Source organism: Doryrhamphus excisus, chromosome 10 (genome assembly GCF_030265055.1).
Source record: "Doryrhamphus excisus isolate RoL2022-K1 chromosome 10, RoL_Dexc_1.0, whole genome shotgun sequence".
NCBI classification, from domain to species: Eukaryota; Metazoa; Chordata; class Actinopteri; order Syngnathiformes; family Syngnathidae; genus Doryrhamphus; species Doryrhamphus excisus.
The window spans coordinates 6,194,654-6,218,353 of record NC_080475.1 but is presented as its reverse complement, the minus strand read 5'-3'; the positions used below and the strand labels follow the sequence as shown (position 1 = coordinate 6,218,353).

The window sequence follows — 23,700 nt, the reverse complement described above, 5'->3', positions numbered from 1 at the left end:
TTTTGCTTTAAATTTGATGTCTTTATTCTTGTAATATTACCTGATTTTTCTCGGAATTTACAACTTTATTGTCATAATATTACAATTTTTTTCTCGCAAATGTACAACTTTTTGCTTGAAATTTTATGTCTTTATTCTTGTAATATTACCAGATTTTTCTCGGAATTTACAACTTTATTGTCATAATATAAAAAAATTTTTCTCACAAATATACAACTTTTTGCTTGGAATTTTATGTCTTTATTCTTGTAATTTTTTTTGGAATTTACAACTTTATCGACATAATATTACAAATTTTTTCTTGCAAATGTACAACTTTTTGCTTGGAATTTTATGTCTTTATTTTTGTATTGTAACCAGATTTTTCTCAGAATTTACAATTTTATTGTCATAATATTACAAATTTTTTCTCTCAAATGTACAACTTTTTGCTTGGAATTTTATATCTTTATTCATGTAATATTACCAGATTTTTCTCGGAATTTACACATTTTTTGTCATAATAACATAACTTTATTCTCGTAGATTTCCGAGTTTTTTCCTCATAATTTTACGACTTTATTCTCTTAATATTTGTTCTTATAAATGCCGGACTTTTTTTTTTTTTTACGACTTTATTCTTTATTTTTACTCTGTCGTGGTTATCTTTTTTTACACTCGCCAATAAAAGATAAAGAACGTTAAAGACTGAAAAATATGTTTTTACATTTGAATATTTACAGTGGTTAACTTCTTTTAACACTTTAAAAACTGAGATGCTAAATTGCATGTAATATTAGCTCGTGTTTTCATTCAAACAAGGGCGAACTTCTTTTTACACTTGTGTCGGTGGTTAACTTCCTTTTGAATGTTAAAACTCAACATTTAGCAGAATAGATGGTGCAGGTTTGACCCTGGAACTGACCATGTTGAAGGTACGGTTGTGCCGGGATACTTACAGATGTAATAATAGCTCTCTCCCTGCCTGAACTCCTTGCCCAGGGTGAAGGGGGTGAAGCGCTGGAACTTCTCGGAGAACTTCTCCGGAGCGTGAGGAGCGAAAGGCCGCGAGCATTCCCACCGGAGCTGGTCGAAGGAGTGCGGCTTGCACACCTCGTAGTCCTCTCGCTCCACCATGTAGAGCACGTAGCGCTCGGCGCTGTGGGGCGGGACCTCGCCGTGGGCGTAGTGCGGGCAGACGATGTCCAGGTAGTCGTTGATGCTGACTTCCACCGTGTAGTCGTCCCACAGGAAGCTGCGGGAGCAAAAACGGGAAAGATGAGTCGACGGTCAAACGCCCATCGAATGTAGCAACGTGACTTTAATTGGACGTGTTGCAACACGACGCTAATTAGTGCGACACGTCAGGCCGGACTGGTTGACGCCCACAGAGTCTTGGCGCCATTACGCTCGCACGCCACTTCCTGGTTCGCATCCACCTTCTTCACATCACTTCACCACTCCTCTTTTTTTTCTTTTTTTACAGTTTCACTACGCTTCCATCAAAGACGTAGACCAAGGGGGCGGAGTCAGGCAGACTGACGCCCTCCTGCTCTCTTTTCATCTTTTACGGCTCCTTTTCAAAGCCTCCGTGTCGCCACTTGGCTCACTTCCTGTTGTACTCACTCGGGCCCCATATGATGCGGCATGGCTTGGACACCCTAAACCCGTGTGGGAAATTTACCTGCGTTTTTACGTCACGTGTTCACGCTAAAAAAAAAAATGCAATCTTTGTGTTTTGCAGAGTGAAAGTGACAACAGTGTGTTGTTTGTGTCAGCATCAAAGCGCAGGACGTCGTGCCCCTGACCCCCCCCCCCCCCTCCACGCTCCACCGCCCCTCAATACCTCCTCCTGTTGTTGTGGCTCCTGCAAGGACCCCCCCCCCCCCCCGCCCGGCCAAAGCACAGACACAGTGGCTCCAATCATGGGCCTTTAACCCCTCCTTCCTGCCTCCGTATGTGGCGGTTAGCACGACCCCGGCAGTCAAAACACGGCTTTGTTAGTGCGGCCCCGGCGCTAAACTTGTTAGGTGGGGGCTAATTAGCTGATCAGCCCCCCCACCCCCCCCGTAAATCACATTACGTCTCCATCTTAGAGATGAATAATGTATATCTCTATGACTATTAGATGTTTGAATTAACTGTGGTTAACTTCTCTGTACATTTGGCAACCTTCCTCACGCTTCAGGACAGTTTTAATTTAGAAAGTGATTAGCATGTTTAGCACTATTACGCTTTTTTTGTCAAATTTACACATTTTTTCCTCATAATATTACTTTTTTTTTTTACATATTTTTTCTTGCAATTTTTGCTATTTTTCTTGTCATTTTATTACCAGATTTTTCATGGAATTTACAACTTTATAGTCATAATATTAACATTTTTTTTCTTGTAAATGTACAACTTTACAATTGATTTCCGAGTTTTCCGAGTTCTCATAAATGCCGGATTTTTTTTTTTTTTTACGACTTTATTCTCTATTTTTACTCTTTTTATTGCTAATGTACGACTTTGTTGTCGTAGTGTTACATATTTTTTCTTGCAATTTTTCTTGTCATTTTATGTTTCTATTCTTGTAATATTACCAGATTTTTCCCGGAATAGTCATAATATTAACATTTTTCCAAATTTACTCTGGTAGATTTCAGAGTTTTCCGAGTTCTCATAAATGCCTGACTTTTTTTTTTTTTTTACGACTTTATTCTCTATTTTTACTCTTTTTCTTGCTAATGTACGACTTTGTTGTCGTAGTGTTACATATTTTTTCTTGCAATTTTTCTTGTCATTTTATGTTTCTATTCTTGTAATATTACCAGATTTTTCCCGGAATAGTCATAATATTAACATTTTTCCAAATTTACTCTGGTAGATTTCAGAGTTTTCCGAGTTCTCATAAATGCCGGACGTTTTTTTTTTTTACGACTTTATTCTCTATTTTTACTCTTTTTCTTGCTAATGTACGACTTTGTTGTCATAGTGTTACATTTTTTTTTTTTGCAATTTTTCTTGTCATTTTATGTCTTTATTCTTGTAATATTACCAGATTTTTCATGGAATTTACAACTTTATAGTCATAATATTAACATTTTTTTTCTTGTAAATGTCCAACTTTACTTTCCGAGTTTTCCGAGTTCTCATAAATGCCGGATTTTTTTTTTTTATGACTTTATTCTCTATTTTTACTCTTTTTCTTGCTAATGTACGACTTTGTTGTCGTAGTGTTACATATTTTTTCTTGCAATTTTTCTTGTCATGCTATGTTTCTATTCTTGTAATATTACCAGATTTTTCTCGGAATAGTCATAATATTAACATTTTTTCCCAAGTTTACTCTGGTAGAATTCCGATTTTTCCGAGTTCTCATAAATGCCGGACTTTTTTTTTAATGACTTTATTCTCTATTTTTATTTTTACTATTTAAATTTTTTTTTTTTTACAATTTTTTTGTAACCTAATAAGCTACAAAAACCCACATTTGAGCGTCAGAGAACATAATACCCTAAAATAGATTTTCTTATAGGACTTTTCTTTATTTTTATCAAGCTGCTGCACCACCCTCGACAGTGGCGTTCTAACAAAATCAGATGAAATGGTTACTGTGAAGAAAAAAAAAAAAGTCTTGTGCGCCGCCATCGGCCAGGCTAATTAAAAGCTGTTAGGGGACGGGGGGGACGGGGGGGGGCACTGTTCCCTGGAAGAGAAATGAATCGGGTGTAATTATACCCTTCCCCTCCCCACAGACACGACGCCTGAAGGCTGCAGCGCCCCCTCCAACCTCTGTACCTTACCCCCCACGCCCCCCACCCCCCCGTGGAGCCTTCACTTTAGCCTGATTGGAGCGGATGTGTGGAACTTATGAGCTCATTGGGTCCATTGGCGTTTCTTTCTCGGAATCGAACCCGACCGCTTTCCATTGGGTGTTGCGTTCGGGTCGTTTTGTTGTTGTGTAGATTCCATCTTTACATCTGGCCCATCAAAGCTCATGCGTCTGTGGCGGTCGTTGACTGACATTTCTCGCCGGGGTGAGAGTCGCGGTCACGTGATACCGAAGCGGCGTGCTCTGTGAGGCCAGGTATGTGTGCTATTTTTTCAGCAATTCTGTATCAAAATGGCATTTATGCTAATGCTAATGCTAAACTGGACCGAAAAATTGCACCCCCTTTGGCTGCTATACTATGGAATAATTGCACATGGCACATCAGGTATGGGAACTCGTTTCTATTCGATGATCTCTTTCTATGGAAATGATGCTAGCATGACCAAAAACGCCAAAAAACAACACGCTTTTGACGGAAGTCATCAAGTCATTCGCCAATAACTGACGCGGGAGTGACTGGAATTTTGGCGGTTCGATCCTCGCTCACTGGGCAGGACCTTTCAACCACCTTGCATCCCAGTGCCGTTCATACTGGTGCATGAATGTTGGCGGTGGTCGGACAGGGCAGCTGTGGCGACACATGTAATGGTAATGGTAATGCTAATGGTAATGGTAATGGTAATGCTAATGGTAATGGTAATGGTAATGGTTTTATTTCATTTGAACATGCATCAGATTACAATTGAGTGCATCCCATAATCAGTTCCCAGTTCCACATGTTCGAAAGGAGTAGGAAGAAGCAAAGCTTATTAAATCCTACCCCTCCATCTGGTACTTTTACAATCAGTAACTGTTATATTTGTTCACTTCCTGCTTTCCTAATATAATTTTTTTTAATTGTTTTATTTTTTTAAATGTATATTATTAATTTAATTTAATTTAATTTAATTTAATTTAATTTAATTTAATTTAATTTAATTTAATTTAATTTAATTTAATTTAATTTAATTTAATTTAATTCATGACTGGTTCAAGACTCTTCATCAACTGCTTGTATTGTTTCTTCAATTGTCTCATCGTTGTTTACATTGTTCGATTTCCTTACTCAATCCATTCCATAGTTTGATTTCACATACTGAAATGCTATGCTAACGCTAACGTCGTTCTAGCATAGAAGTGTTTCAAATGTACTTCTTCCCTCAGATCATATTTCTCCTCTCCTGTAGAGAAGTACTGGATGACATTTTTAGCTAATTGGTTATTTTTATGTTCTCTGTATGTTCTCTGTAGGCGGCATTATGAATTATCCTTACTGACCTTTTTTGCGAGTGAAGTTTGCTTTTGTAGTTATTAGCCCATATTCCCACACAATAAGTAAGATATGGTAGAACCAGTACCGGTACAGTAGTATTTAGTCAACTGTACGGCATTGTAGTACAGGAAGACTAGAATCGTCATTTCTGCACGAGGGTGGGGGTGGGGGGGGGGGGGGGGGTAAATTGCGTGGCCTGGTTGAAACCAGGAACTATTGAGGACGACTGCTGCCGTAGGCGCCACAACACATCTGTTTATTAAGACCGACTGTGTAAATTCTTACTAATGAGCACCACCGTCAGGCATTGTTTGGGTGTCTTGGCGGGAATACGACAACAAATATGGAGGACGTGACCCCGCCGGGTGCGTCAGCCCCCCTCCCCAAAGCCATAGCTCGCCCTTTCCCCTCCTTCAACTTTCACCCCGACCGTCCTGCAGCGCCTCCATTTGTCTCCGGAGTCCTGGCTGGTTGGGGTGGAACAACTGACGCGCTCTTTTTTCGCTGGGGAACGTCTCGGGGGTCAAGAGGTGAGAGTTCAGGCTTGCTAGGCTTCACAACCACGACTGCCGCCCCCCCCACCCCCACCGTCCGAGTCAGCGCCGCGCATATCTGTTTCAGTCAGCAGCACCGAAACACTAAACAGATGAACCTACGATGACACCCTCCCGCCAACATTTGCTCCCCAGGTGATCGGGGCCGAGGGTGGACGCGCTGGAATGTTACGACGAGGAGGTTTGCGGTTTGGACAGTTTAGTGCAGAAGACGCGTCACATTTCCAGTCTTGCGTTCCTTGACTCGGAGGCGCACATTTAATACCCCATTAATGCGCTGCGGCGTGTCGGGTTCACGCCTCCTTCGGCAGCGGCCAAGGAGCTGTCGGTGGTTCTAATGGCTCCAACTCTATTAACTCCGACCTTATTGGCTTCCTATGGGAAGAAGTCGGAACGCACGGAATGGCGGATCAGTCCTCTGACAACTGTGAAGTTCATTTGGGAGTAGTTGATTTATTTTATTCCTTTTGGTGTTCTTACTTTTGTGTGAAGAGGGACAGCATCAGAACTCGATGCAACACTGGAGGAGAAACAGGAGCTCAGAACACTCCCGTCCTTTTGCAAATAATATCTAAAAATAACAGGCCTCTTTAAAATCAGGTTACAGTTTTGACCCTTTGGTCCCTCTCGTACGGTTTTATGATTTTCTAAATATTTTTATGGCCTTTCAACATTTCTCAGGGGATCGAATTTCATCTCTAAAACTAGATAGGACAGCTTAGACCTGTCCAGTTTGTGCTCAAAGACTAGATAGGACCGTCTTAAGCTGTCCAGTTCATGCTCAAAGACTAGATAGGACAGCCTGGAGTGGTACAGTTCATGCTCAAAGACTGGATAGGGGAGTCATAAGCTGTCCAGGTCATGCTCAAATACTAGATAGGACTGTCTTAAGCCGTCCAGTTCATGCTCAAATACTAGATAGGACTGTCTTAAGTTGTCCAGTTCATGCTCAAAGACTAGATAGGACAGTCTTAAGCTGTCCAGTTCATGCTCAAAGACTAGATAGGACAGCCTGGAGTGGTCCAGTTCATGCTCAAATACTAGATAGAACAGTCTTAAACTGTCCAGTTCATGCTCAAAGACTAGATAGGACAGTTATAAGCTGTCCAGTTCATGCTCAAATACTAGATAGGGCAGTCTTAAGCTGTCCAGTTCATGCTCAAATACTAGATAGGACAGCCTAGATCTGTCCAGTTCATGCTCAAATACTAGGTAGGACAGTCTTAAACTGTCCAGTTCATGCTCAAATACTAGGTAGGACAGTCTTAAACTGTCCAGTTTGTGCTCAAAGACTAGATAGGACAGTCTTAAGCTGTCCAGTTCATGCTCAAATACTAGATAGGACAGTCTTAAGCTGTCCAGTTCATGCTCAAATACTAGATAGGACAGCCTAGATCTGTCCAGTTCATGCTCAAATACTAGGTAGGACAGTTTTAAGCTGTCCAGTTCATGCTCAAATACTAGGTAGGACAGTCTTAAAACTGTCCAGTTTGTGCTCAAAGACTAGATAGGACAGCCTAGATCTGTCCAGTTCATGCTCAAATACTAGGTAGGACAGTCTTAAACTGTCCAGTTTGTGCTCAAAGACTAGATAGGACAGCCCAGAGCTGTCCAGTTCATGCTCAAAGACTAGATAGGACAGTCTTAAGCTGACCAATATACCGTGTAATGCGTACAATGCAACTCGGCTGTCCTATCTAGTATAATGCAACTCCTCCAAGGTATATGGGTCCATTGATAACAACTAGTTAATTTCATCTCTTGTACACTTACATACTGCCCCCCCCAAGAGTATTTCCAATTGTATCCACAATTTGCGCTTGAGAGTGCGTCTATGTGCGTCTATGTGCGTCTATGTGCGTCTATGTGCGTCTATGTGCGTCTATGTGCGTGCATGGCAACGTTAACAGTGAATCTCTGCCACTTCCATAATGAGAGGCTTTAAAATTGTCGCCACTGCCATTTTTACACTCATTCAACTCCCACAACGTCTCCACTCCCTTCCATCCATCACCGTCCACTCTCTCCTCCCTCCCTCCCTCCCTCCCTCCGTCTGCCTGCTTTATTCCTCACAAAGTCAACCTCACCCCCCCCCCCACCTCCGGCTTGTCCCGTCTCTTAATGCTGACTTAATAAACCAGGCTGATGTCCCAACACACGGTTCACCCTTCTTTCAACCCTCTGCTCCTCCTCCTCCTCCTCCTCCTCCTCGGCGGCCCCTAAATCTTATCAGCCACACCCTTTCTATTCATCCTCTCCTTCTGTCAGTGACCAATAGCGAAAGGCCGACCGGTATCATGGCGGATGAATATTTGCTAGACTTTTGCATTAAAGATCATCAACTTGGGACTGAATGAAGGCAGAACAAAACCACCCAGTGCTGCTAAAAGTGTCCTTTAGGGGGCGATGATGGGCTTCGGGGGGGGGGGGGGGGGGGGTGCCATCACTGCACAAGTATGTCTGAAATGCAATGAATGAGCAGCGTACACATACACACATACGCATGCTTGCCCACTCATACTACAATGTCAGGCCTCCCCAACACTACCAGAGCCGAGGGGGGGGGGGGGGGGGGTAGGGTCACGTCGGGGGGGTATGAGAAGTGCCCTGTCCACCTCCAGTGGAAAACTACCAGCGCCAAAACAGAGGAGGGTTTGTGAGAAAAGGTGGAGAGGAGAGAAAGTGGGTAGAAGGGGGGAAGTCTGGAACAGAGATAAGGAAGCGAGAGGAAGAGCACCATGGAGGGGGGGCGGGGGGGGGGGGGGGGCAATCAGGGACCTGAAGCCCATCCACAGACAAGTGTGTTATAGGTGAGGAGTGACGACACACACCGAGCGGAGATGCATTGTTATTGATTTTTTTTTAATGTGTACTCTCAGAAGCAAGAGTGACATACGAGTCCATTTCCATCCTTAGCGGCACGCTAATGTACCCCATCGGGCTAATTATTGGACTCTGAGCTAACCGACGGGAGCTTTTATCCCAGGCCAAAAAGGTCATGGATGAAAGTCTTCAATCATGTTCCGTTATGCACCGAGATCCTGATCTAAAAGCTAAAAGCGGGGGCATTTGAATATGCTCAAAGCAAAGAAATATTGCGGAAAAAATAGAAAATCACGTGTTTATTTTATCTTATTTGTTGTTATTTTTACAACAAAACTCGGTAAAAGTAATAATAAATAAATTGTGTTAAAATTTTAGAGTTAATTAGATTTACATTATTTATTATGATTTGGTTAGAGTCTGTTTTGGTTTGAGTCAGACCTTCTGGAAAGGATCAACGTCACTAACCAAGGCACCGCTTCTATTGTGAGACTGCACCATATATATAGTAGATTATGATTGCATAACCGTGATCTATACGCTCATAGATGCTGGAGGACATAACGCAACGGAGCATGTTACATCAGCGGACGGCACAGGAGGATAAAAATAATACTCAGCCAAGCCGGAGAGATGATAGTTTTGCGTATGGGTCATATGGTCAGATTACAAACCGCCTGTAATCTATATTAGTGTGTGTTCTCATTCTGGTGGGATTATAGGCCTGGCGAGCAGACGGGGCATTTGTTATTAAGGGGGGGGGGGTTGTTTTCTGACTTGAGCATGCCGAGACAGGCCCTGACGGAGTCCTGGATTGCGCAAATAAGACGGGAAAACGGTAAAAGATGTAGGTTGTGTGTGTGTGTGTGGGGGGGGGGGGGGGGGGGGGGGGGGTTGGGGGGGGGCATACAATATGCTCATAAACACACAGCTGACGGTGTGGAGCGCAGTAACACAGAGCTGGAATGCCGGCATGGTGCTAATATTAACCTCCCGCTTACCTACCGACCCACCACGAGTGTGTGTGTGTGTGTGTGTGTGTGTAAGCGTAAGTGTGTGTGTGTGTGTAAGTGTGAGTCATACATTTATCATGTCTACGTGAGAACCCAAGTGATGGCCGCTCCCCGCTTTACTCTGACGTGCACAATCACATCAGCGCAGGAGAAAAGTTCCTGTTATAGCGTAGCTGGGGAACCAGTGGCGTCATTAGGCCTATTCTAGGGGGGCTTCAGACCCCCTAAAATGTTTTTAAGCCACTCTAAATAATTTGATATTTTTTAAAGATTTTTTTAATTTTTTTATAGATTTATTTTTTACAAAAAAAAAAAAATTACCAAAAAATTTTACTAAAAAAAATTTTTTTACAAAAAAATTTATTTTTACAAAAAAAAATTTTTTTTACAAAAAAATCTGATATATATTTTTTTTTTACAAATTTCATATAATAGATCAAAAGCAAGCTAATAAGCAAGCCAATAAGCAGGCTAATACTATCCTACTAGTACTAGTAGTAGTAATAATCATTCATTCATTTTCTACCGCTTTTCCTCACCAGGGTCGCGGAGGTTGCTGGAGCCTATCCCAGCTGTCTTCGGGCGAGAGAGGCGGCGTACACCCTGGACTGGTGGCCAGCCAATCACAGGGCACATATAGACAAACAACCATTCACACTCACATTCATACCTATGGACAATTTGGAGTCGCTAATTAACCTAGCATGTTTTTTTTGGAATGTGGGAGGAAACCGGAGAAAACCCACGCATGCACGGGGAGAACATGCAAAATCGACACAGGGATAGCCAAGGGTGGAACTGAACCCCGGTCTCCTAGCTGTGAGGTCTCCGCGCTAACCACTCGACCACCGTGCCGCCTAGTAATAATAATAGGCTAATGAATAATATAATAATGATTATTATATCATTGATCATGGTTGCAGAGTTTGTGTACATTTTGTGTACTTGTGTACATTTGAGTAACTCTACTAAATCTGTCCAAAAGTGGGAAAGTTATATCCCGGTTCTTGTTCCTTATTTGTTTTTTGGATTTTTTTCAACGTCCACTACATTCATTCATATCCTTTGCATCTCCAGGGGGCTAAGCCGCCCCAGTTGGGTACCACAACAAATGTTCTATGAAGTCATAAGACATCTTTCACTCCGACTTTATGCAGCACTCGCTCAAGCAGGGGCACGTCGTGTGAAAACAAGACTAGACTAGACTGTGAAAAACATGCCTGGCCACCTGTCACCAAACACACACACACACACACACTAAATCATTACGGACACTTCTGGAGATGCACGGAAGACACACTCCCTCACGAACGCCGCCGCGTCCGCCATGAATGGGCAGACCGCTGCCATCTGCTCACTGTCCTCATCCTCAAAACAAATGGCTGCCAATCGGACCGGGAATCGATTAGTAGCATCCATTATCCACGGTCACGGTGCCGCCGATGATTTACCCAATCCCTCCAACAGGTGACCCGTTCATGAATCAGCGGTCCAGACGCTGCTGGGTTCTGATCAGGAGGATTAGAACCATAAAAAAAAATTGTGGTCTATTTTTAGACGGGATTATTATGTGTTATGATTTGGTGGTAAAACTTCAACTCCAGTTTGATCAACACTTTTTCTCCCAAACTCTGCCTCACCTGAGACTCAGGTGTAGTGACTCAGGTGGGTCAGGTCTGTTGAGACACCCCTGACAGGAACACCAGCCCCCCACCCCACACCCATCAATTATTGTCTCTCTTTGTTATGTTAAAGGTCAATGACAGCCACTAATGTAATCAAGAGGGCCTTAATGGCTTTGGCCTTGTGTTTTTTTTTTTTTGTTTTGTTTTTTTTAGTCTCCATTAATCGAACAAGGACAGAGGAGAAGACAGAGATCTATTTTACAGTACCCTGGTACTTAAAGCAAATAAAAACAATCTTTCTTGCGGACCGCTTGCAGTGAAAGCTCAATAAATCAGTCAAGCGGCATCGATCCCACGGATAGAGTTACCGGTGCATTTCTCTTCCACACAGCAGAAGAGTGCAATCAGCATTCCCGAGAAGATGCAACACTTCGCAGGTGCAAAAACTAAGTCTATTTATTGCTTATTACAGCACGTCTGTGGAGGTGCATTACGGTTAAATATAGATCTCAACCGGGGTCTGCTTCCATTTAAAAGTTTTAAAAGCATAAATAGTTGTTTTTAGAAGTGTATATATGCTGTTAAAGGACACAAACAAACACATAGTGGACGCGCACTTACTTGGGATTGGAGCTGTTCCAAAACACGCTGTGTCTCTCCGCGGACGCGAACCAGATGCTCAGCACCAAACACAGCACGCACGCTAAATCCATTTCTGGTATTCTCACAAAGTACTTTTAAATCACACTAAAGGTCCTGTTAATCTAGAACTCAACTGGTTTCAAACGGGTCTAAGTCTTTCTCCGGTTGTAGTCGAAACTCCACTGATTCGCCTGAACGCCACTTCGCTGTGTTTTGTTCAAGCTTGACTCCGCCTCTTCTGAGAGGCTGACCAATGACGAGGAAGCTGACAGGAGTGTCCCGCCCAGAGGAAGCAGCAAGTGTAGACACGCCCTCCAGCTGCTCACACATCGAGAAAAAAAAAACACAAAACACAAAAACAACCATGAGTTGTAGAATGAAAGCGGGGTTAAAAGAGTCAACAAGACGTAAGGTTTAAAAATAGTTAAGGGCATGGCTACACTTTATCGGCTTTAAAGCCGAAATGAAAAGTAAATATAAAGGAACAACAGGAAGCTAATGCTAACACTCACCTCAACTTCTTTGGATTGTACCATTGAAGCAGGTGATTTTATTCAGGGTGGTAAATGTTTTTTTGTTGAATTTTATTTCTACAATGTAAATAAAAAACAAACAGTGGGCCGACAGGACTTTCTACAAGGACTATGTTGGAAAAAAGGGTTTTGGAATTGTAAATATAGCCAAGTCATGACTGTAAATACAGCGAGTACTGTAAATACTCTGTGAATCATCTGCCAGGCTTCAAAGTCAAGAGTGTAAGTGTGGTAGTTTTACACCGCATCAAATATTACTAAGTTTCTGGTTCACCTAAAAAAGAAAAACAAACTTGAAAATGACTAAAAATTGGAGAGATTTTTGTTCCGTGTTGCTTTGGATTCAACCACCGATGGCCTGAAACCAAGACCTGAATCTGTTAATTTCCACAAACGATTACTCATGGGATTTGCTCGGTCATGTGATGTCGCCACATTCGATGGCGTGTACGTTTGTACCATTGTGTCACTGTACAAACTACACTATAATCTATAAACAAGACTCAGGCAGTGTGGGAAGTGTTTCTCCCTCCAGACTGCAGCCGTGGAGGCACGCTGGTGGACTGATTCCATTTTGTCAGGTAGTAAAGAATTATTACGCTCTTATCAGCCGGTCCCATCTTGTGGTCTCCGCTCGGCCGCGTCCCCAGACTGAGTGACTGTGGCAAACGTGGTCACAGATGGAGTGGATAAAGTCCAGACCGCGGCGTGTGGAGTGGGATTGTGGGCCCCAGCAGGAGAAGCCTTCCCTCGGGCAGGGCAGGGATGGCGCCCCCCCCCCCGGCCTGGGTCAGCTGGCTGAGAGTTGCAAAGCTGCAGGGGGAAACAGGAGGGGGGCATTGGGTCTGTGCGTGTATTTACATGGAGCGCTGCGTCGGTGTGCATGCTGTATATGTGAGAAGGCTGGTCTGACTGTCCTTAGGCTGGGCTGGGCAAGCACGCACACGCTCCGACGCTCTACTATTCTCACACAGGACACGCACACACACTGGCGGAGACGTAGCCGAGGGACATATTTCATTCTAGTGATGGGAAAATGACACAATATGAGAGCAGTGGGAGTTTATCAATATGTTTATCGTTGTGCCGTCATCTCCTTTGCACCACGCTGGGAGATGTTTACAACACTCCAACATACCGTGGATTTTCAAGGACACAACTGGAACTAGATGTGTGCAATTTCTGTAGAAATTCCATGTGAATGTTGGAAATGCTGCAGCTAACATGCTATAAAACCGGATTGAAAAACCGGATTGAAATTAGCATGCTAACGGTTAGCATGTTATGACATTGCATGATAGTGCTAGGTCAGTGTAGTAACCTAAAAAAATGGATAAAATACAGAAATGCTAATGTTAGCATAGTAGCAATGCTAACCTGAATGAAACCTGGTAGCATGCTAATTTCTAATATGAACCCAATGTTGATGTAATTGTTACTTACAGGTTGCTCTTCTGACTCGTCAACACAGCAAAGTAACGTCGGAAAGGCGTCGGACTTCAGCAACAGTTCAGATTCGTATTGGTCCATGTTCATAAAACAGTCCTGGTTGAAGTGCCGATGAGCATATTTTTTTCTTGCTGGCTGGGAATCAGGAACTGCAACCACCTCTGCCTGATGCTTGCCTCTTTAGGAAAGATAAACAAAATTAGCTGTAGCTCGTGAGCAGAGTGTGGGTAGGGCATGCCCATATAAGGAAGTCTGGGTTGCGTTGACATCAGTGGAACTAAGCGTTGAAATACTCAGCGTCCACAGCCATCCAAAACTGCTTCCAGGGCTCAATTTTGTACTGAAAAATACCCAAAAATTAGGCAAAGGAAAGGAAAGTCTGCAGATATTCTGGTGACAAATTTACCCGAAAACCAGAATTACCTTTATTTTCCCTAATTTTCAAATTCAAATGGTTACAGGTACGCTCAAAAGTGACAAATGCACTCACCATAGCTGGGATGGCGCCCGAAGGACACACGGTGTCGAATGTACGCAGGAAGATTTACTGCGTGCGCCTGGGAGGTAAGCCTCTTCATATTCACACTAAAACACAGCTGACTTTTCACTTCTATGGTCGTCTTCATCTGACATACCACTCAGTCATTGCCAATCATTCATTCATTCATTTTCTACCGCTTTTCCCTCACGAGGGTCGCGGGGGGTGCGGGGGGTGCCGGAGCCCATCCCAGCCGTCTTCGGGCGTAAGGCGCGGCACACCCTGGACTGGTCGCCAGCCAATCACAGGGCACATATAGACAAACAACCATTCACACTCACATTCATACCTATGGACAATTTGGAGTCGCCAATTAACCTAGCATGTTTTTGGAATGTGGGAGGAAACCGGAGTACCCGGAGAAAACCCACGCATGCACGGGGAGAACATGCAAACTCCACACAGAGAGGGTGGGATTGAACCCTGGTCTCCTAGCTGTGAGGTCTGCGCGCTAACCCCTAGACCACCGTGCCGCCCCATTGCCAATCAAAGGTGGGTATTATTAATAATAATTTTAATACAAGTCTCGTGATTAAAATGAGGAGAATCATCTCAGCTTAACCACAAATCAACAAGGCAGTGCATATTGATTTCCTCCAGAATGTTCTGCATGATATGCAAATGGAGTTCCAACGGCTCCACAACCCAGCCAGTGACTCACAAGGGTTCAGACTACTAGCAACAAGATCACCCAGTCCGATACACACACACACACACACACACACACACACACACACAACTACAATGACTGGAAAAACCTCCTCCTGATAAATCCACATTTCCAACCCACCAATATGCCTCGTCTCCGCTCAGGCCGCCAAGTATCTTACAGTGGGGACTCCCTTCACGCACGCACCAAGATGAGCAATTTGTCTGCGGGTCCAATGCCAAAAGGTTGCCGAGTAACTACAATGCTAAAAAAAACATGCAACAAAAAGTCTTTAAGATGACAAAAAGTCTGCCAGAGGGAAGAAGACTTTCCGGACAACTGACTTGTTTACTGACTCGGGGATTTGTCGCCAGGCGGCGGAGTCTGTGGCAGGTGTTGTCGAACATGCGATGGGAATTCCGTAATTACATAACACACAATTACATAAAATGAAAACAGAGTGTGTGCGCCGTTTTTTCCATGTAGCTTCCTGCCTGTGGGTAATTCACGCTACGAGCAGGAATAAGTGTTTTTTTTATCACAAGGGTAAGTCCCAGCATGGTAATGGTAATGGTTTTATTTCATTTCAACATGCATCAGATTACAATTGAATGCATCCCATAATCAGTTCCTAGTTCCACATGTCCAAAAGGAGTAGGAAGAAGCAAAGCTTATTAAATCCTACCCCTCCATCTGGTACTTTTACAATCAGTTACATTTGTTCACTTCCTGCTTTCCATAATACAGTTTAAGTTTGTTTTGTGTGTTTTTTTAATATAATAAAAATAAAAATAAAATAAAATAAAATAAAATAAAATAAAATAAAATAAAATAAAATAAAATAAAATAAAATAAAATAAAATAAAATAAAATAAAATAAAATAAAAATAATTAAAAAATTTTTTTTTAAATAATGTACCTCGTACCGATGTAGGAGGTGATATGAGCATCCAATGCCATAATGGGTACCATAGTAAGTGTCAATATTATATATAGCACATCATGACTGGTTCAAGACTCTTCATCCTTGTATTTTTTAGAACTAAACAAGGGTGACCTCGTTATTGTTCTTATGTTGTCTTGATGATAATCCTGGTCTAAAAAGTCCTCACAGGTAAGATGAAAAATGAGATTTTGTCCAAAACACCAAGAAAAACATCTCACGGGGACCAGTTACATTTGTTCACTTCCTGCTTTCCATAATACAGTTTAAGTTTTTTTTTGTTTTTTTTATAAGTGTTTCAAATGTATTTCTTCCCTGAGATCATATTTCTCCTCTCTTGTAGAGAAGTACTGGATGACATTTTTAGCTAATTGGTTGTTTTTAGCCTTATGCGTTATTTTAGCTGTTTGAAGATGAACTATATCAGCAAGTTGAAGTATCTGTGATTTTAGAAATAAGGAGTTAGTAAGTTCACTCTGTAGGCGGCATTATGAATTATCCTTACTGACCTTTTTTTTGCAGTACATTTAGCGAGTGAAGATTGAAGATTGCTATTACCCCATATTTCCACACAATAAGTAAGATACGGTAGAATCATCACTCAGCCGTTCTCAAACGTTAGTCATATCGCTGTCATCCTCCAGTAAACTACAAGTCAAATTCCGAGTTAAATGGAGTTATGATTTTGCCGTCGAGCCATCTAGGCTGTGACGTCAGACCGCTAATGTCAACAGTCAACCAAACACCGCCATAAATGGACAACAAAATCACAAAAGGGACATATTCCCAATAGTAACAGTCAGCGATAATGTGTTGTGATGAGTATGATTGTCCACAAGAATGATAAAAAAAATTGTCCACAAGAATGTTGATTGACTGGCATTGATTGGCACTGACAGGTCTATGCTAGCCCTGGCATGAAACATCATACGTTATCACTGCTTACTGGTATTGTATTATGCAGTCTGCTATTATTGGTAGAATACATTTAGATCATGTTTGGCTAGAAATTCATGTTCAGAACAACTTTATGGTAACCGGACTCAAATATATTCAAGATATTCAATACAGAATATTCGTAGAAAAAAATGTGGATTGACTAACTGACACTTTGACGTGTTTTTCTGCAGTCGAACACTTTCTGACTTTTGGATTTTTTTTTACTTCCATCTGCGTCAGTCAGGGAAAGATAATTGGCCGTCCTGTGAGCACTTTAACCCTTTTGTCTACAACGTAGACATTTCTCATTTTTTCTCCACACGACCCGTCAAACCTGCACCTCCGGGTTGTGCTGAGCGATGAAGCTGATAGCCGCTGACCCGCACGCCGAATACCTGGTTGTCGATCATGCATGAAGTCTGACGGTGAGTCACATGATTGTGTTGTGTCAGTACGGTAAAGGCCCCTGTCTCAGCACAGAAGCGTGGCTTCCTGGAACTGGACTTGACCTTATTTGGGACCAGTTGTCCAGATGTAAGATGTACTTACATTCCGTTCCAGCATGATTTTACAGACGATTTGATGTTATCATCGCAATCAGTATCAATATCAGATGGTTGATGATTGAACCGAGTCAACAAAAGAACTGATTTCAGTGTGTGTTGCAACTACTTTGTCAGGAACTGTAGTTTATTTTCATAAAATACTCCATAAATCTCAACTCCTCTTGGCTGAGATTCTTGGACTCCGAAGCCTCCTGGTCAACCACGACTTCTCTAGTGCGGTTGGTCAAGGGTTAAAGGTTGGCTCTAGCTTGAAGTTGCATGGAGACACTGCTCTCCCACTACGTTATGTTAACTAACGGTTATTTGGAAATAGGAAAGAAGAACTGGATATTGGATAGAATTGGGTGACACCATGGACTGGTTGCCATTTTTATTCTTGTAATATAAAATCCCATAAAATGATTATTGTTCATACACTTTTTTCCATCTTGAAGTTGTGTATTCTCCTGTTAAACCATGACAAAGTTTGGTTTGGGATGGCTCAAAACGCTCGGTTTCAGAAGGCGTGGTAAAAGTGCCACTTTGTGATGTCACAGAGGGGTGGACTTCCTTATATGGTTCATAGTTGGGAAGCACTTTGGGTGTGTGTGACCAATGAATTAGAATTTGGAATAAATTAGAAAAGACCGTTTTGACAGGAAGCACAAATCGAAAGAAATCCAGCTGGAATAGGTGCAGATTCTGGAAGATCTAGAAAGCTTTCTGTGCGGGTTATTGTGTGTAGCTGCTCTATAGGACACCACAACTCAATACAAAGGGTCAAAAAATGAGCATAGTTGGTTCCCTTTAAGTGTATAGAGTGTATGAGCACTTTTTCTTATTTTTTATGGTAATGGTAATGGTTTAATTTCATTTGAACATGCATCAGATTACAATTGAGTGCATCCCATAATCAGTTCCCAGTTCCACATGTCCAAAAGGAGTAGGAAGAAGCAAAGCTTATTAAATCCTAACATTCCATCTGGTACTTTTACAATCAGTAACTGTTAGATTTGTTCACCTCCTGCTTTCCTAAAATAATTTAAGTTTTTTATTATTATTCTTATTATTTTTTGGTATGGATCAGATTACTATTGAGTGCATCCCATAATCAGTTCCCAGTTCCACATGTCCAAAAGGAGTAGGAAGAAGACAAGCTTATTAAATCCTACCCCTCCATCTGGTACATTTACAATCAGTAACTGTTACATTTGTTCACCTCCTGCTTTCCTAAAATAATTTAGGTTTTTATTATTATTATTATTATTTTTTTGGTATGGATCAGATTACAATTGAGTGCATCCCATAATCAGTTCCCAGTTCCACATGTCCAAAAGGAGTAGGAAGAAGACAAGCTTATTAAATCCTACCCCTCCATCTGGTACTTTTACAATCAGTAACTGTTACATTTGTTCACCTCCTGCTTTCCTAAAATAATTTAAGTTTTTTATTATTATTATATTGGTATGGATCAGATTACTATTGAGTGCATCCCATAATCAGTTCCCAGTTCCACATGTCCAAAAGGAGTAGGAAGAAGACAAGCTTATTAAATCCTACCCCTCCATCTGGTACATTTACAATCAGTAACTGTTACATTTGTTCACCTCCTGCTTTCCTAAAATAATTTAAGTTTTTATTATTATTATTATTATTTTTTTGGTATGGATCAGATTACAATTGAGTGCATCCCATAATCAGTTCCCAGTTCCACATGTCCAAAAGGAGTAGGAAGAAGCAAAGCTTATTAAATCCTACCCCTCCATCTGGTACTTTTACAATCAGTAACTGTTACATTTGTTCACCTCCTGCTTTCCTAAAATAATTTAAGTTTTTATTATTATTATTATTTTTTTTTTTTTGGTATGGATCAGATTACAATTGAGTGCATCCCATAATCAGTTCCCAGTTCCACATGTCCAAAAGGAGTAGGAAGAAGCAAAGCTTATTAAATCCTACCCCTCCATCTGGTACTTTTACAATCAGTAACTGTTACATTTGTTCACTTCCTGCTTTCCATAATACAGTTTAAGTTTTTTTTTTTAAATAAAATAAAAATAAAAATAAAAATAAAAATAAAAATAAAAATAAAAATAAAAATAAAAATAAAAATAAAAATAAAAATAAAAATAAAAATAAAAATAAAAATAAAAATAAAAATAAAATTTTATTTTTTTAAATAATGTACCTCGTACCGAAGTAGGAGGTGATATGAGCATCCAATGCCATAATGGGTACCATAGTGCGTGTCAATATAGTGATATATATAGCACATCATGACTGGTTCAAGACTCTTCATCCTTGTATTTTTTAGAACTAAACGAGGGTGACCTCGTTATTGTTCTTATGTTGTCTTGATGATACTCCTGGTCTAAAAAGTCCTCACAGGTAAGATGACATTGCCACTTGTTGCTTGGGCAGACAAAATGAGATTTTGTCCAAAACACCAAGAAAAACACCTCACGGGGACGTCGCCCTACCAAGTCTTGTTGATGTGTAAGAGGAAGGAGATATAAAAAGAAAAAAAAACAAGTATGACGCAGGAGGGCATGGCGTCAAAAGAAAGTGAGGTGCCGTGAAAGGTTAAAAACACCAACAGTGGCCGAAGGGTGTCGGTGCTAAAAATACTCGTGGAAACGCTGACTGTCAGCTACGCTCAAGCTTTGGAGACAAAGCAAGCCGAGTAGAGAAACATGTTTTGTAGTCGTTTGGGCCGCACGCAAGCTAGTGCTTGCAAGGTTGAATAAAGGTCATGCTAACCTGTTGATGACGTGTCTGCCATTTTGGTGCCTTCCAGCTGCTCACGTCCCCAGTAACATCACCTGATTGGGCAGGGGTGAAAGGTCGTACAGTCGATGAACATGACGACACAATGGACGCTTCCCACTGCCGATCACAGATCGCATGTACGGCGGCCTTTTTTGTCCAGCTAAGCTCCGCCATTACGGCGGCTCGGCTTGTAAACACACGCCATTGTTTCATGCGCGCATTGGGACAGCTTGTCACCCCGCCGCCCTCTGCCCCCTGCCGGTCCGAGCCCCTCTGGACTCATAGCGGCACACTCTGACAAGCTGCTGCCTTTCTTGCACGACAAAGGCGCAACCCCCCACCGACCCCCAATTCATCTGCATACAGGTGGTCCTCCATTCACGCGCAGGGCGGCACACTTCTGCAATAATAACAGTGTCCCCATTTAGCCTTAGAGGGCGGGGTGGTGGGGGCGGGGGGCAAGATGTTTCTAAATGTTGGAGAATGTTGCGTGCATGTGCCGCCGGGTGGATGAAGCAGCCGCCCCCCCCCACTCACCCCCCTTTTCCACACGGGCCAACACTGTCTTACTATTCCAACCAAGGAATCATTAACTTGGATCGTCAACAGACACACTCGGCTCGTTTGCTCCTTCCTGTCCTTTATGTCTCCTGGGGACTCACACACACACACACACACACACACACACACACACACACAACACACGCACACACACAACACACACACACTTCAAGCAGCGCACAAAAGCACAAACACAGTCCCGGTGAAATATTTAACCGCGGCGCCCAGCCCCATCATTTGTTGGACTGTATTTTCCTCGTCTGCCCTCCCGCCTCTTCTCTTGGCTCATCTGTTGTCTCTGCTGTCGTTCCTTCCTTCGCTATTCATCTGTTCGCTCGGCGGCGGACCGAACACACCGAGTACATCTCTCACTGGTCACTTTTCTCTTTCTTCTTTGCTACGCCATTGTTTCTTTCCCCTATATTCATTATCGTCGCGCTAATGATACCAGATGGACTGACATGAACTGGACGGGGGCGGAGTGTGCGTGGGTTGTTCATGCGTGTGGATATGGCTGCTGTATGTGTGCATATGTTGCCGGGGACATACCGTCTGTCGGCGAAGCCCCAACGCTGGCATGAACTGCTGTGGATTTGTCCGTCACGTGTTTCGCATTTTAGAACAAAGTGTGTCAAAATGGCTCCGATAATTAACCGATAATCCCTAATCGATACATTACCTTACATGACATTACCTTACGTGACATTACCTTACATGACATTACCTTAACGCTGCGTGAAGTCAGACATGGCATGTCCCATTTGATAGCGTGGAAAGAGTGCTCCTCCCGTTCCGTGTGGAAGTGGTAGTGCTTTGGCGTCTTAAAACTTTATTTGCCAGAGTTGTTTGCAGTTTTGACGCTAGGCTGCATGGTTAGAGATAAAGACGAAACAGTAAATTACAGAAATTATCAATATGACCCAAAATCTATTATATCATCATTCATCCATGCTATTGTAGCCTCAGGTGTAATCTATCAATTAGCAGGGCGTTTTTTTTGTTGACGAATGTCATGAATACTGGCGGCTATACCGCGATCCTTGCTGCGTTCTTACATTCCCGCTAGCCCCCTCAACATTAGCGGTGTTTTGACAACCCGACCCGTCCCCTCCTGTAACCCTAAACATGCCTAAAAAAAACCCTCAAACATTTTACGTCGGACTCGCTGGCGCAAGTACAGAATATTTAAAAGTCTGTTAGCGCCTACCCTTTTACATAAAACCACACCCACAAATGCTACGTTCAAGTTCCAGATGTTTGGCATCTCCTGGTGTAAAGTATTTACTATTACTGAAATACCTTATTCATTGCTAATTGCAATTTTGTGCTTAAAGGTCGATATTTACAAGAAATATATTTGACGCTAGCTGGTCAGCTTGCTAGCTTGTTAGCTTGCTAGCTTGGTAACTACTAGCCGTCAATGAATACTAGGCGTGTAATGTTAAAACCTGTATTTAGAAAGTCATAAACGGGTCTACGTATATCGCAGAAATTCATTAATCGCGGTCGGACAGTTAACTGGCGTAAACGAGGGCCGACTGTAATTATAAAACGATAAATATGTATTTCGTGTTAGCATTACTGACTTTCTGGAACAGAAAATTTCGGTTCAAGTCAGGTATGATGCTAAACATGACGTGTCTAAACATGATAAGGGACAAAAATGTTGCCTCCCAGTTTGGCATGGAAGTATTTGCCCGGCCTGTGAGGATCCCTGACCTCCACCTTGCCAGGGATCCTTCGGAATGAGGTGGAACGCAAACTGGAGTCCAAACGTCGTCCTCCAGACCGCCTTCACGGCTAAACCCAATCCCAATCAGCGCGAGGTGTGCGTATGCTAGCGTTCCGTGTCGTATCGCAAAAATGATTTCATCAGGGTAACAACCCACAAACATGGAAGCTATGCTAACAGTTTCTATGGATAGACCCAAAGGATCAACACATGGAACGGGCGAGATGTTAAAACCTGGCTGCTATAAAGGCGTTAATAGTGCACGCGGCCACACACACACACACACACACGCACACTTGTAGGGTTACAGGTGCAGGGGGCAAAGTGCATGAATGCGTGTCATGGATACTTTAGCATTCTGGAAATGCATACACACATTCCTCGACCCTTGCTAAGTTTAGTCCAGACCATCCTCACTTGCAGATTGGATCCCAGAGTTCCCAACTAAGTTCCCGGCCGTGAAATAATGTCTTTATGTAATCCTTTTCTCTTGTGTGCCATCAGTCTTATTGTCCATCTTTGTTCTCGCTGCCTCCTGTTCCCTCCATCGTTGGCATGGGCACCGCCGCTTGCATAATTGTGCAGTGGCTTCATTCTCAATTTCAGTCTGGCACTTTCCATCTCGGGGGCGGCGCTTGTTCCACTCCACTCTCACGCACCATATGGACGCAAAATAGATCACAGTGCCGTCTCGGATAATTATGATTACCTGATGACTCTCCTCCGCCAGGATGTGCAGACACCAAAGGTGCTACTAGAACAAAACCCCGGGTGTGCATTTGCAGACAACGACTAATAGAACAGCCAATTCCAACCCCCTCAACATCTGAAATGTTGATCACCGTCGTACAAGGATAAAGTAGCCCCCCATTTTGGACATTTCGGAAGACCGAAATGGTTATACAAAAGATCTCAACCAACCTTTTAACACTTCTAGAAACAAAAAGTCCATCTTGGGAGCGTGTGTATTGTTAAGGATGGTTCCTACGCCGATTTGAGCGTCTCCTTAATGACACCAGTGGGCGGAAGCAATGTTCACTCAAAGGACAGCGCACTTAATGGATTTTTTTTTAGACTTCTACTGACATTTTGTCTTCATCTAATCTTCACACCCTCGCTTCCTGGTAGGCTTTGTTTCCAACTTTATGTTCCGAGACTCACTAAAAAACCAAATCTTGGTCAACTGGAGGATCACTGTTGGTCTGTACCAGGGGTGGGCAAACTTTTTGACTCGCGGGCCGCATTGATATAACAAAATTTCCGGGGGGGCAGACTAC

The 23,700-nt window shown here is 42.5% G+C and overlaps 1 protein-coding gene across 7 annotated transcripts in view; it reads right to left on the bottom strand.

The window, feature by feature from the left end:
- efna1b (ephrin-A1b) overlaps positions 1-23,700 on the bottom strand; it is a 40,397-nt gene that overhangs the window by 3,341 nt on the left and 13,356 nt on the right. For 2 of the 7 annotated variants that reach the window (XM_058083623.1, XM_058083622.1), the window contains 4 exons: positions 13,742-13,925; positions 12,898-13,320; positions 11,745-12,083; positions 939-1,234 (listed from right to left, as the gene is read on the bottom strand). In XM_058083623.1, coding sequence (XP_057939606.1) covers positions 939-1,234; positions 11,745-11,836 — 388 coding nt within the window. In that variant the 5' untranslated portion in view covers positions 11,837-12,083; positions 12,898-13,320; positions 13,742-13,925. Of the gene's footprint in view, positions 1-938; positions 1,235-11,744; positions 12,084-12,897; positions 13,321-13,741; positions 13,926-14,237; positions 14,594-15,075; positions 15,673-21,415; positions 21,517-23,700 lie in introns of those variants that run through there. The other 5 variants (XM_058083624.1, XM_058083627.1, XM_058083626.1 and 2 more) reach the window with 5 other exon arrangements.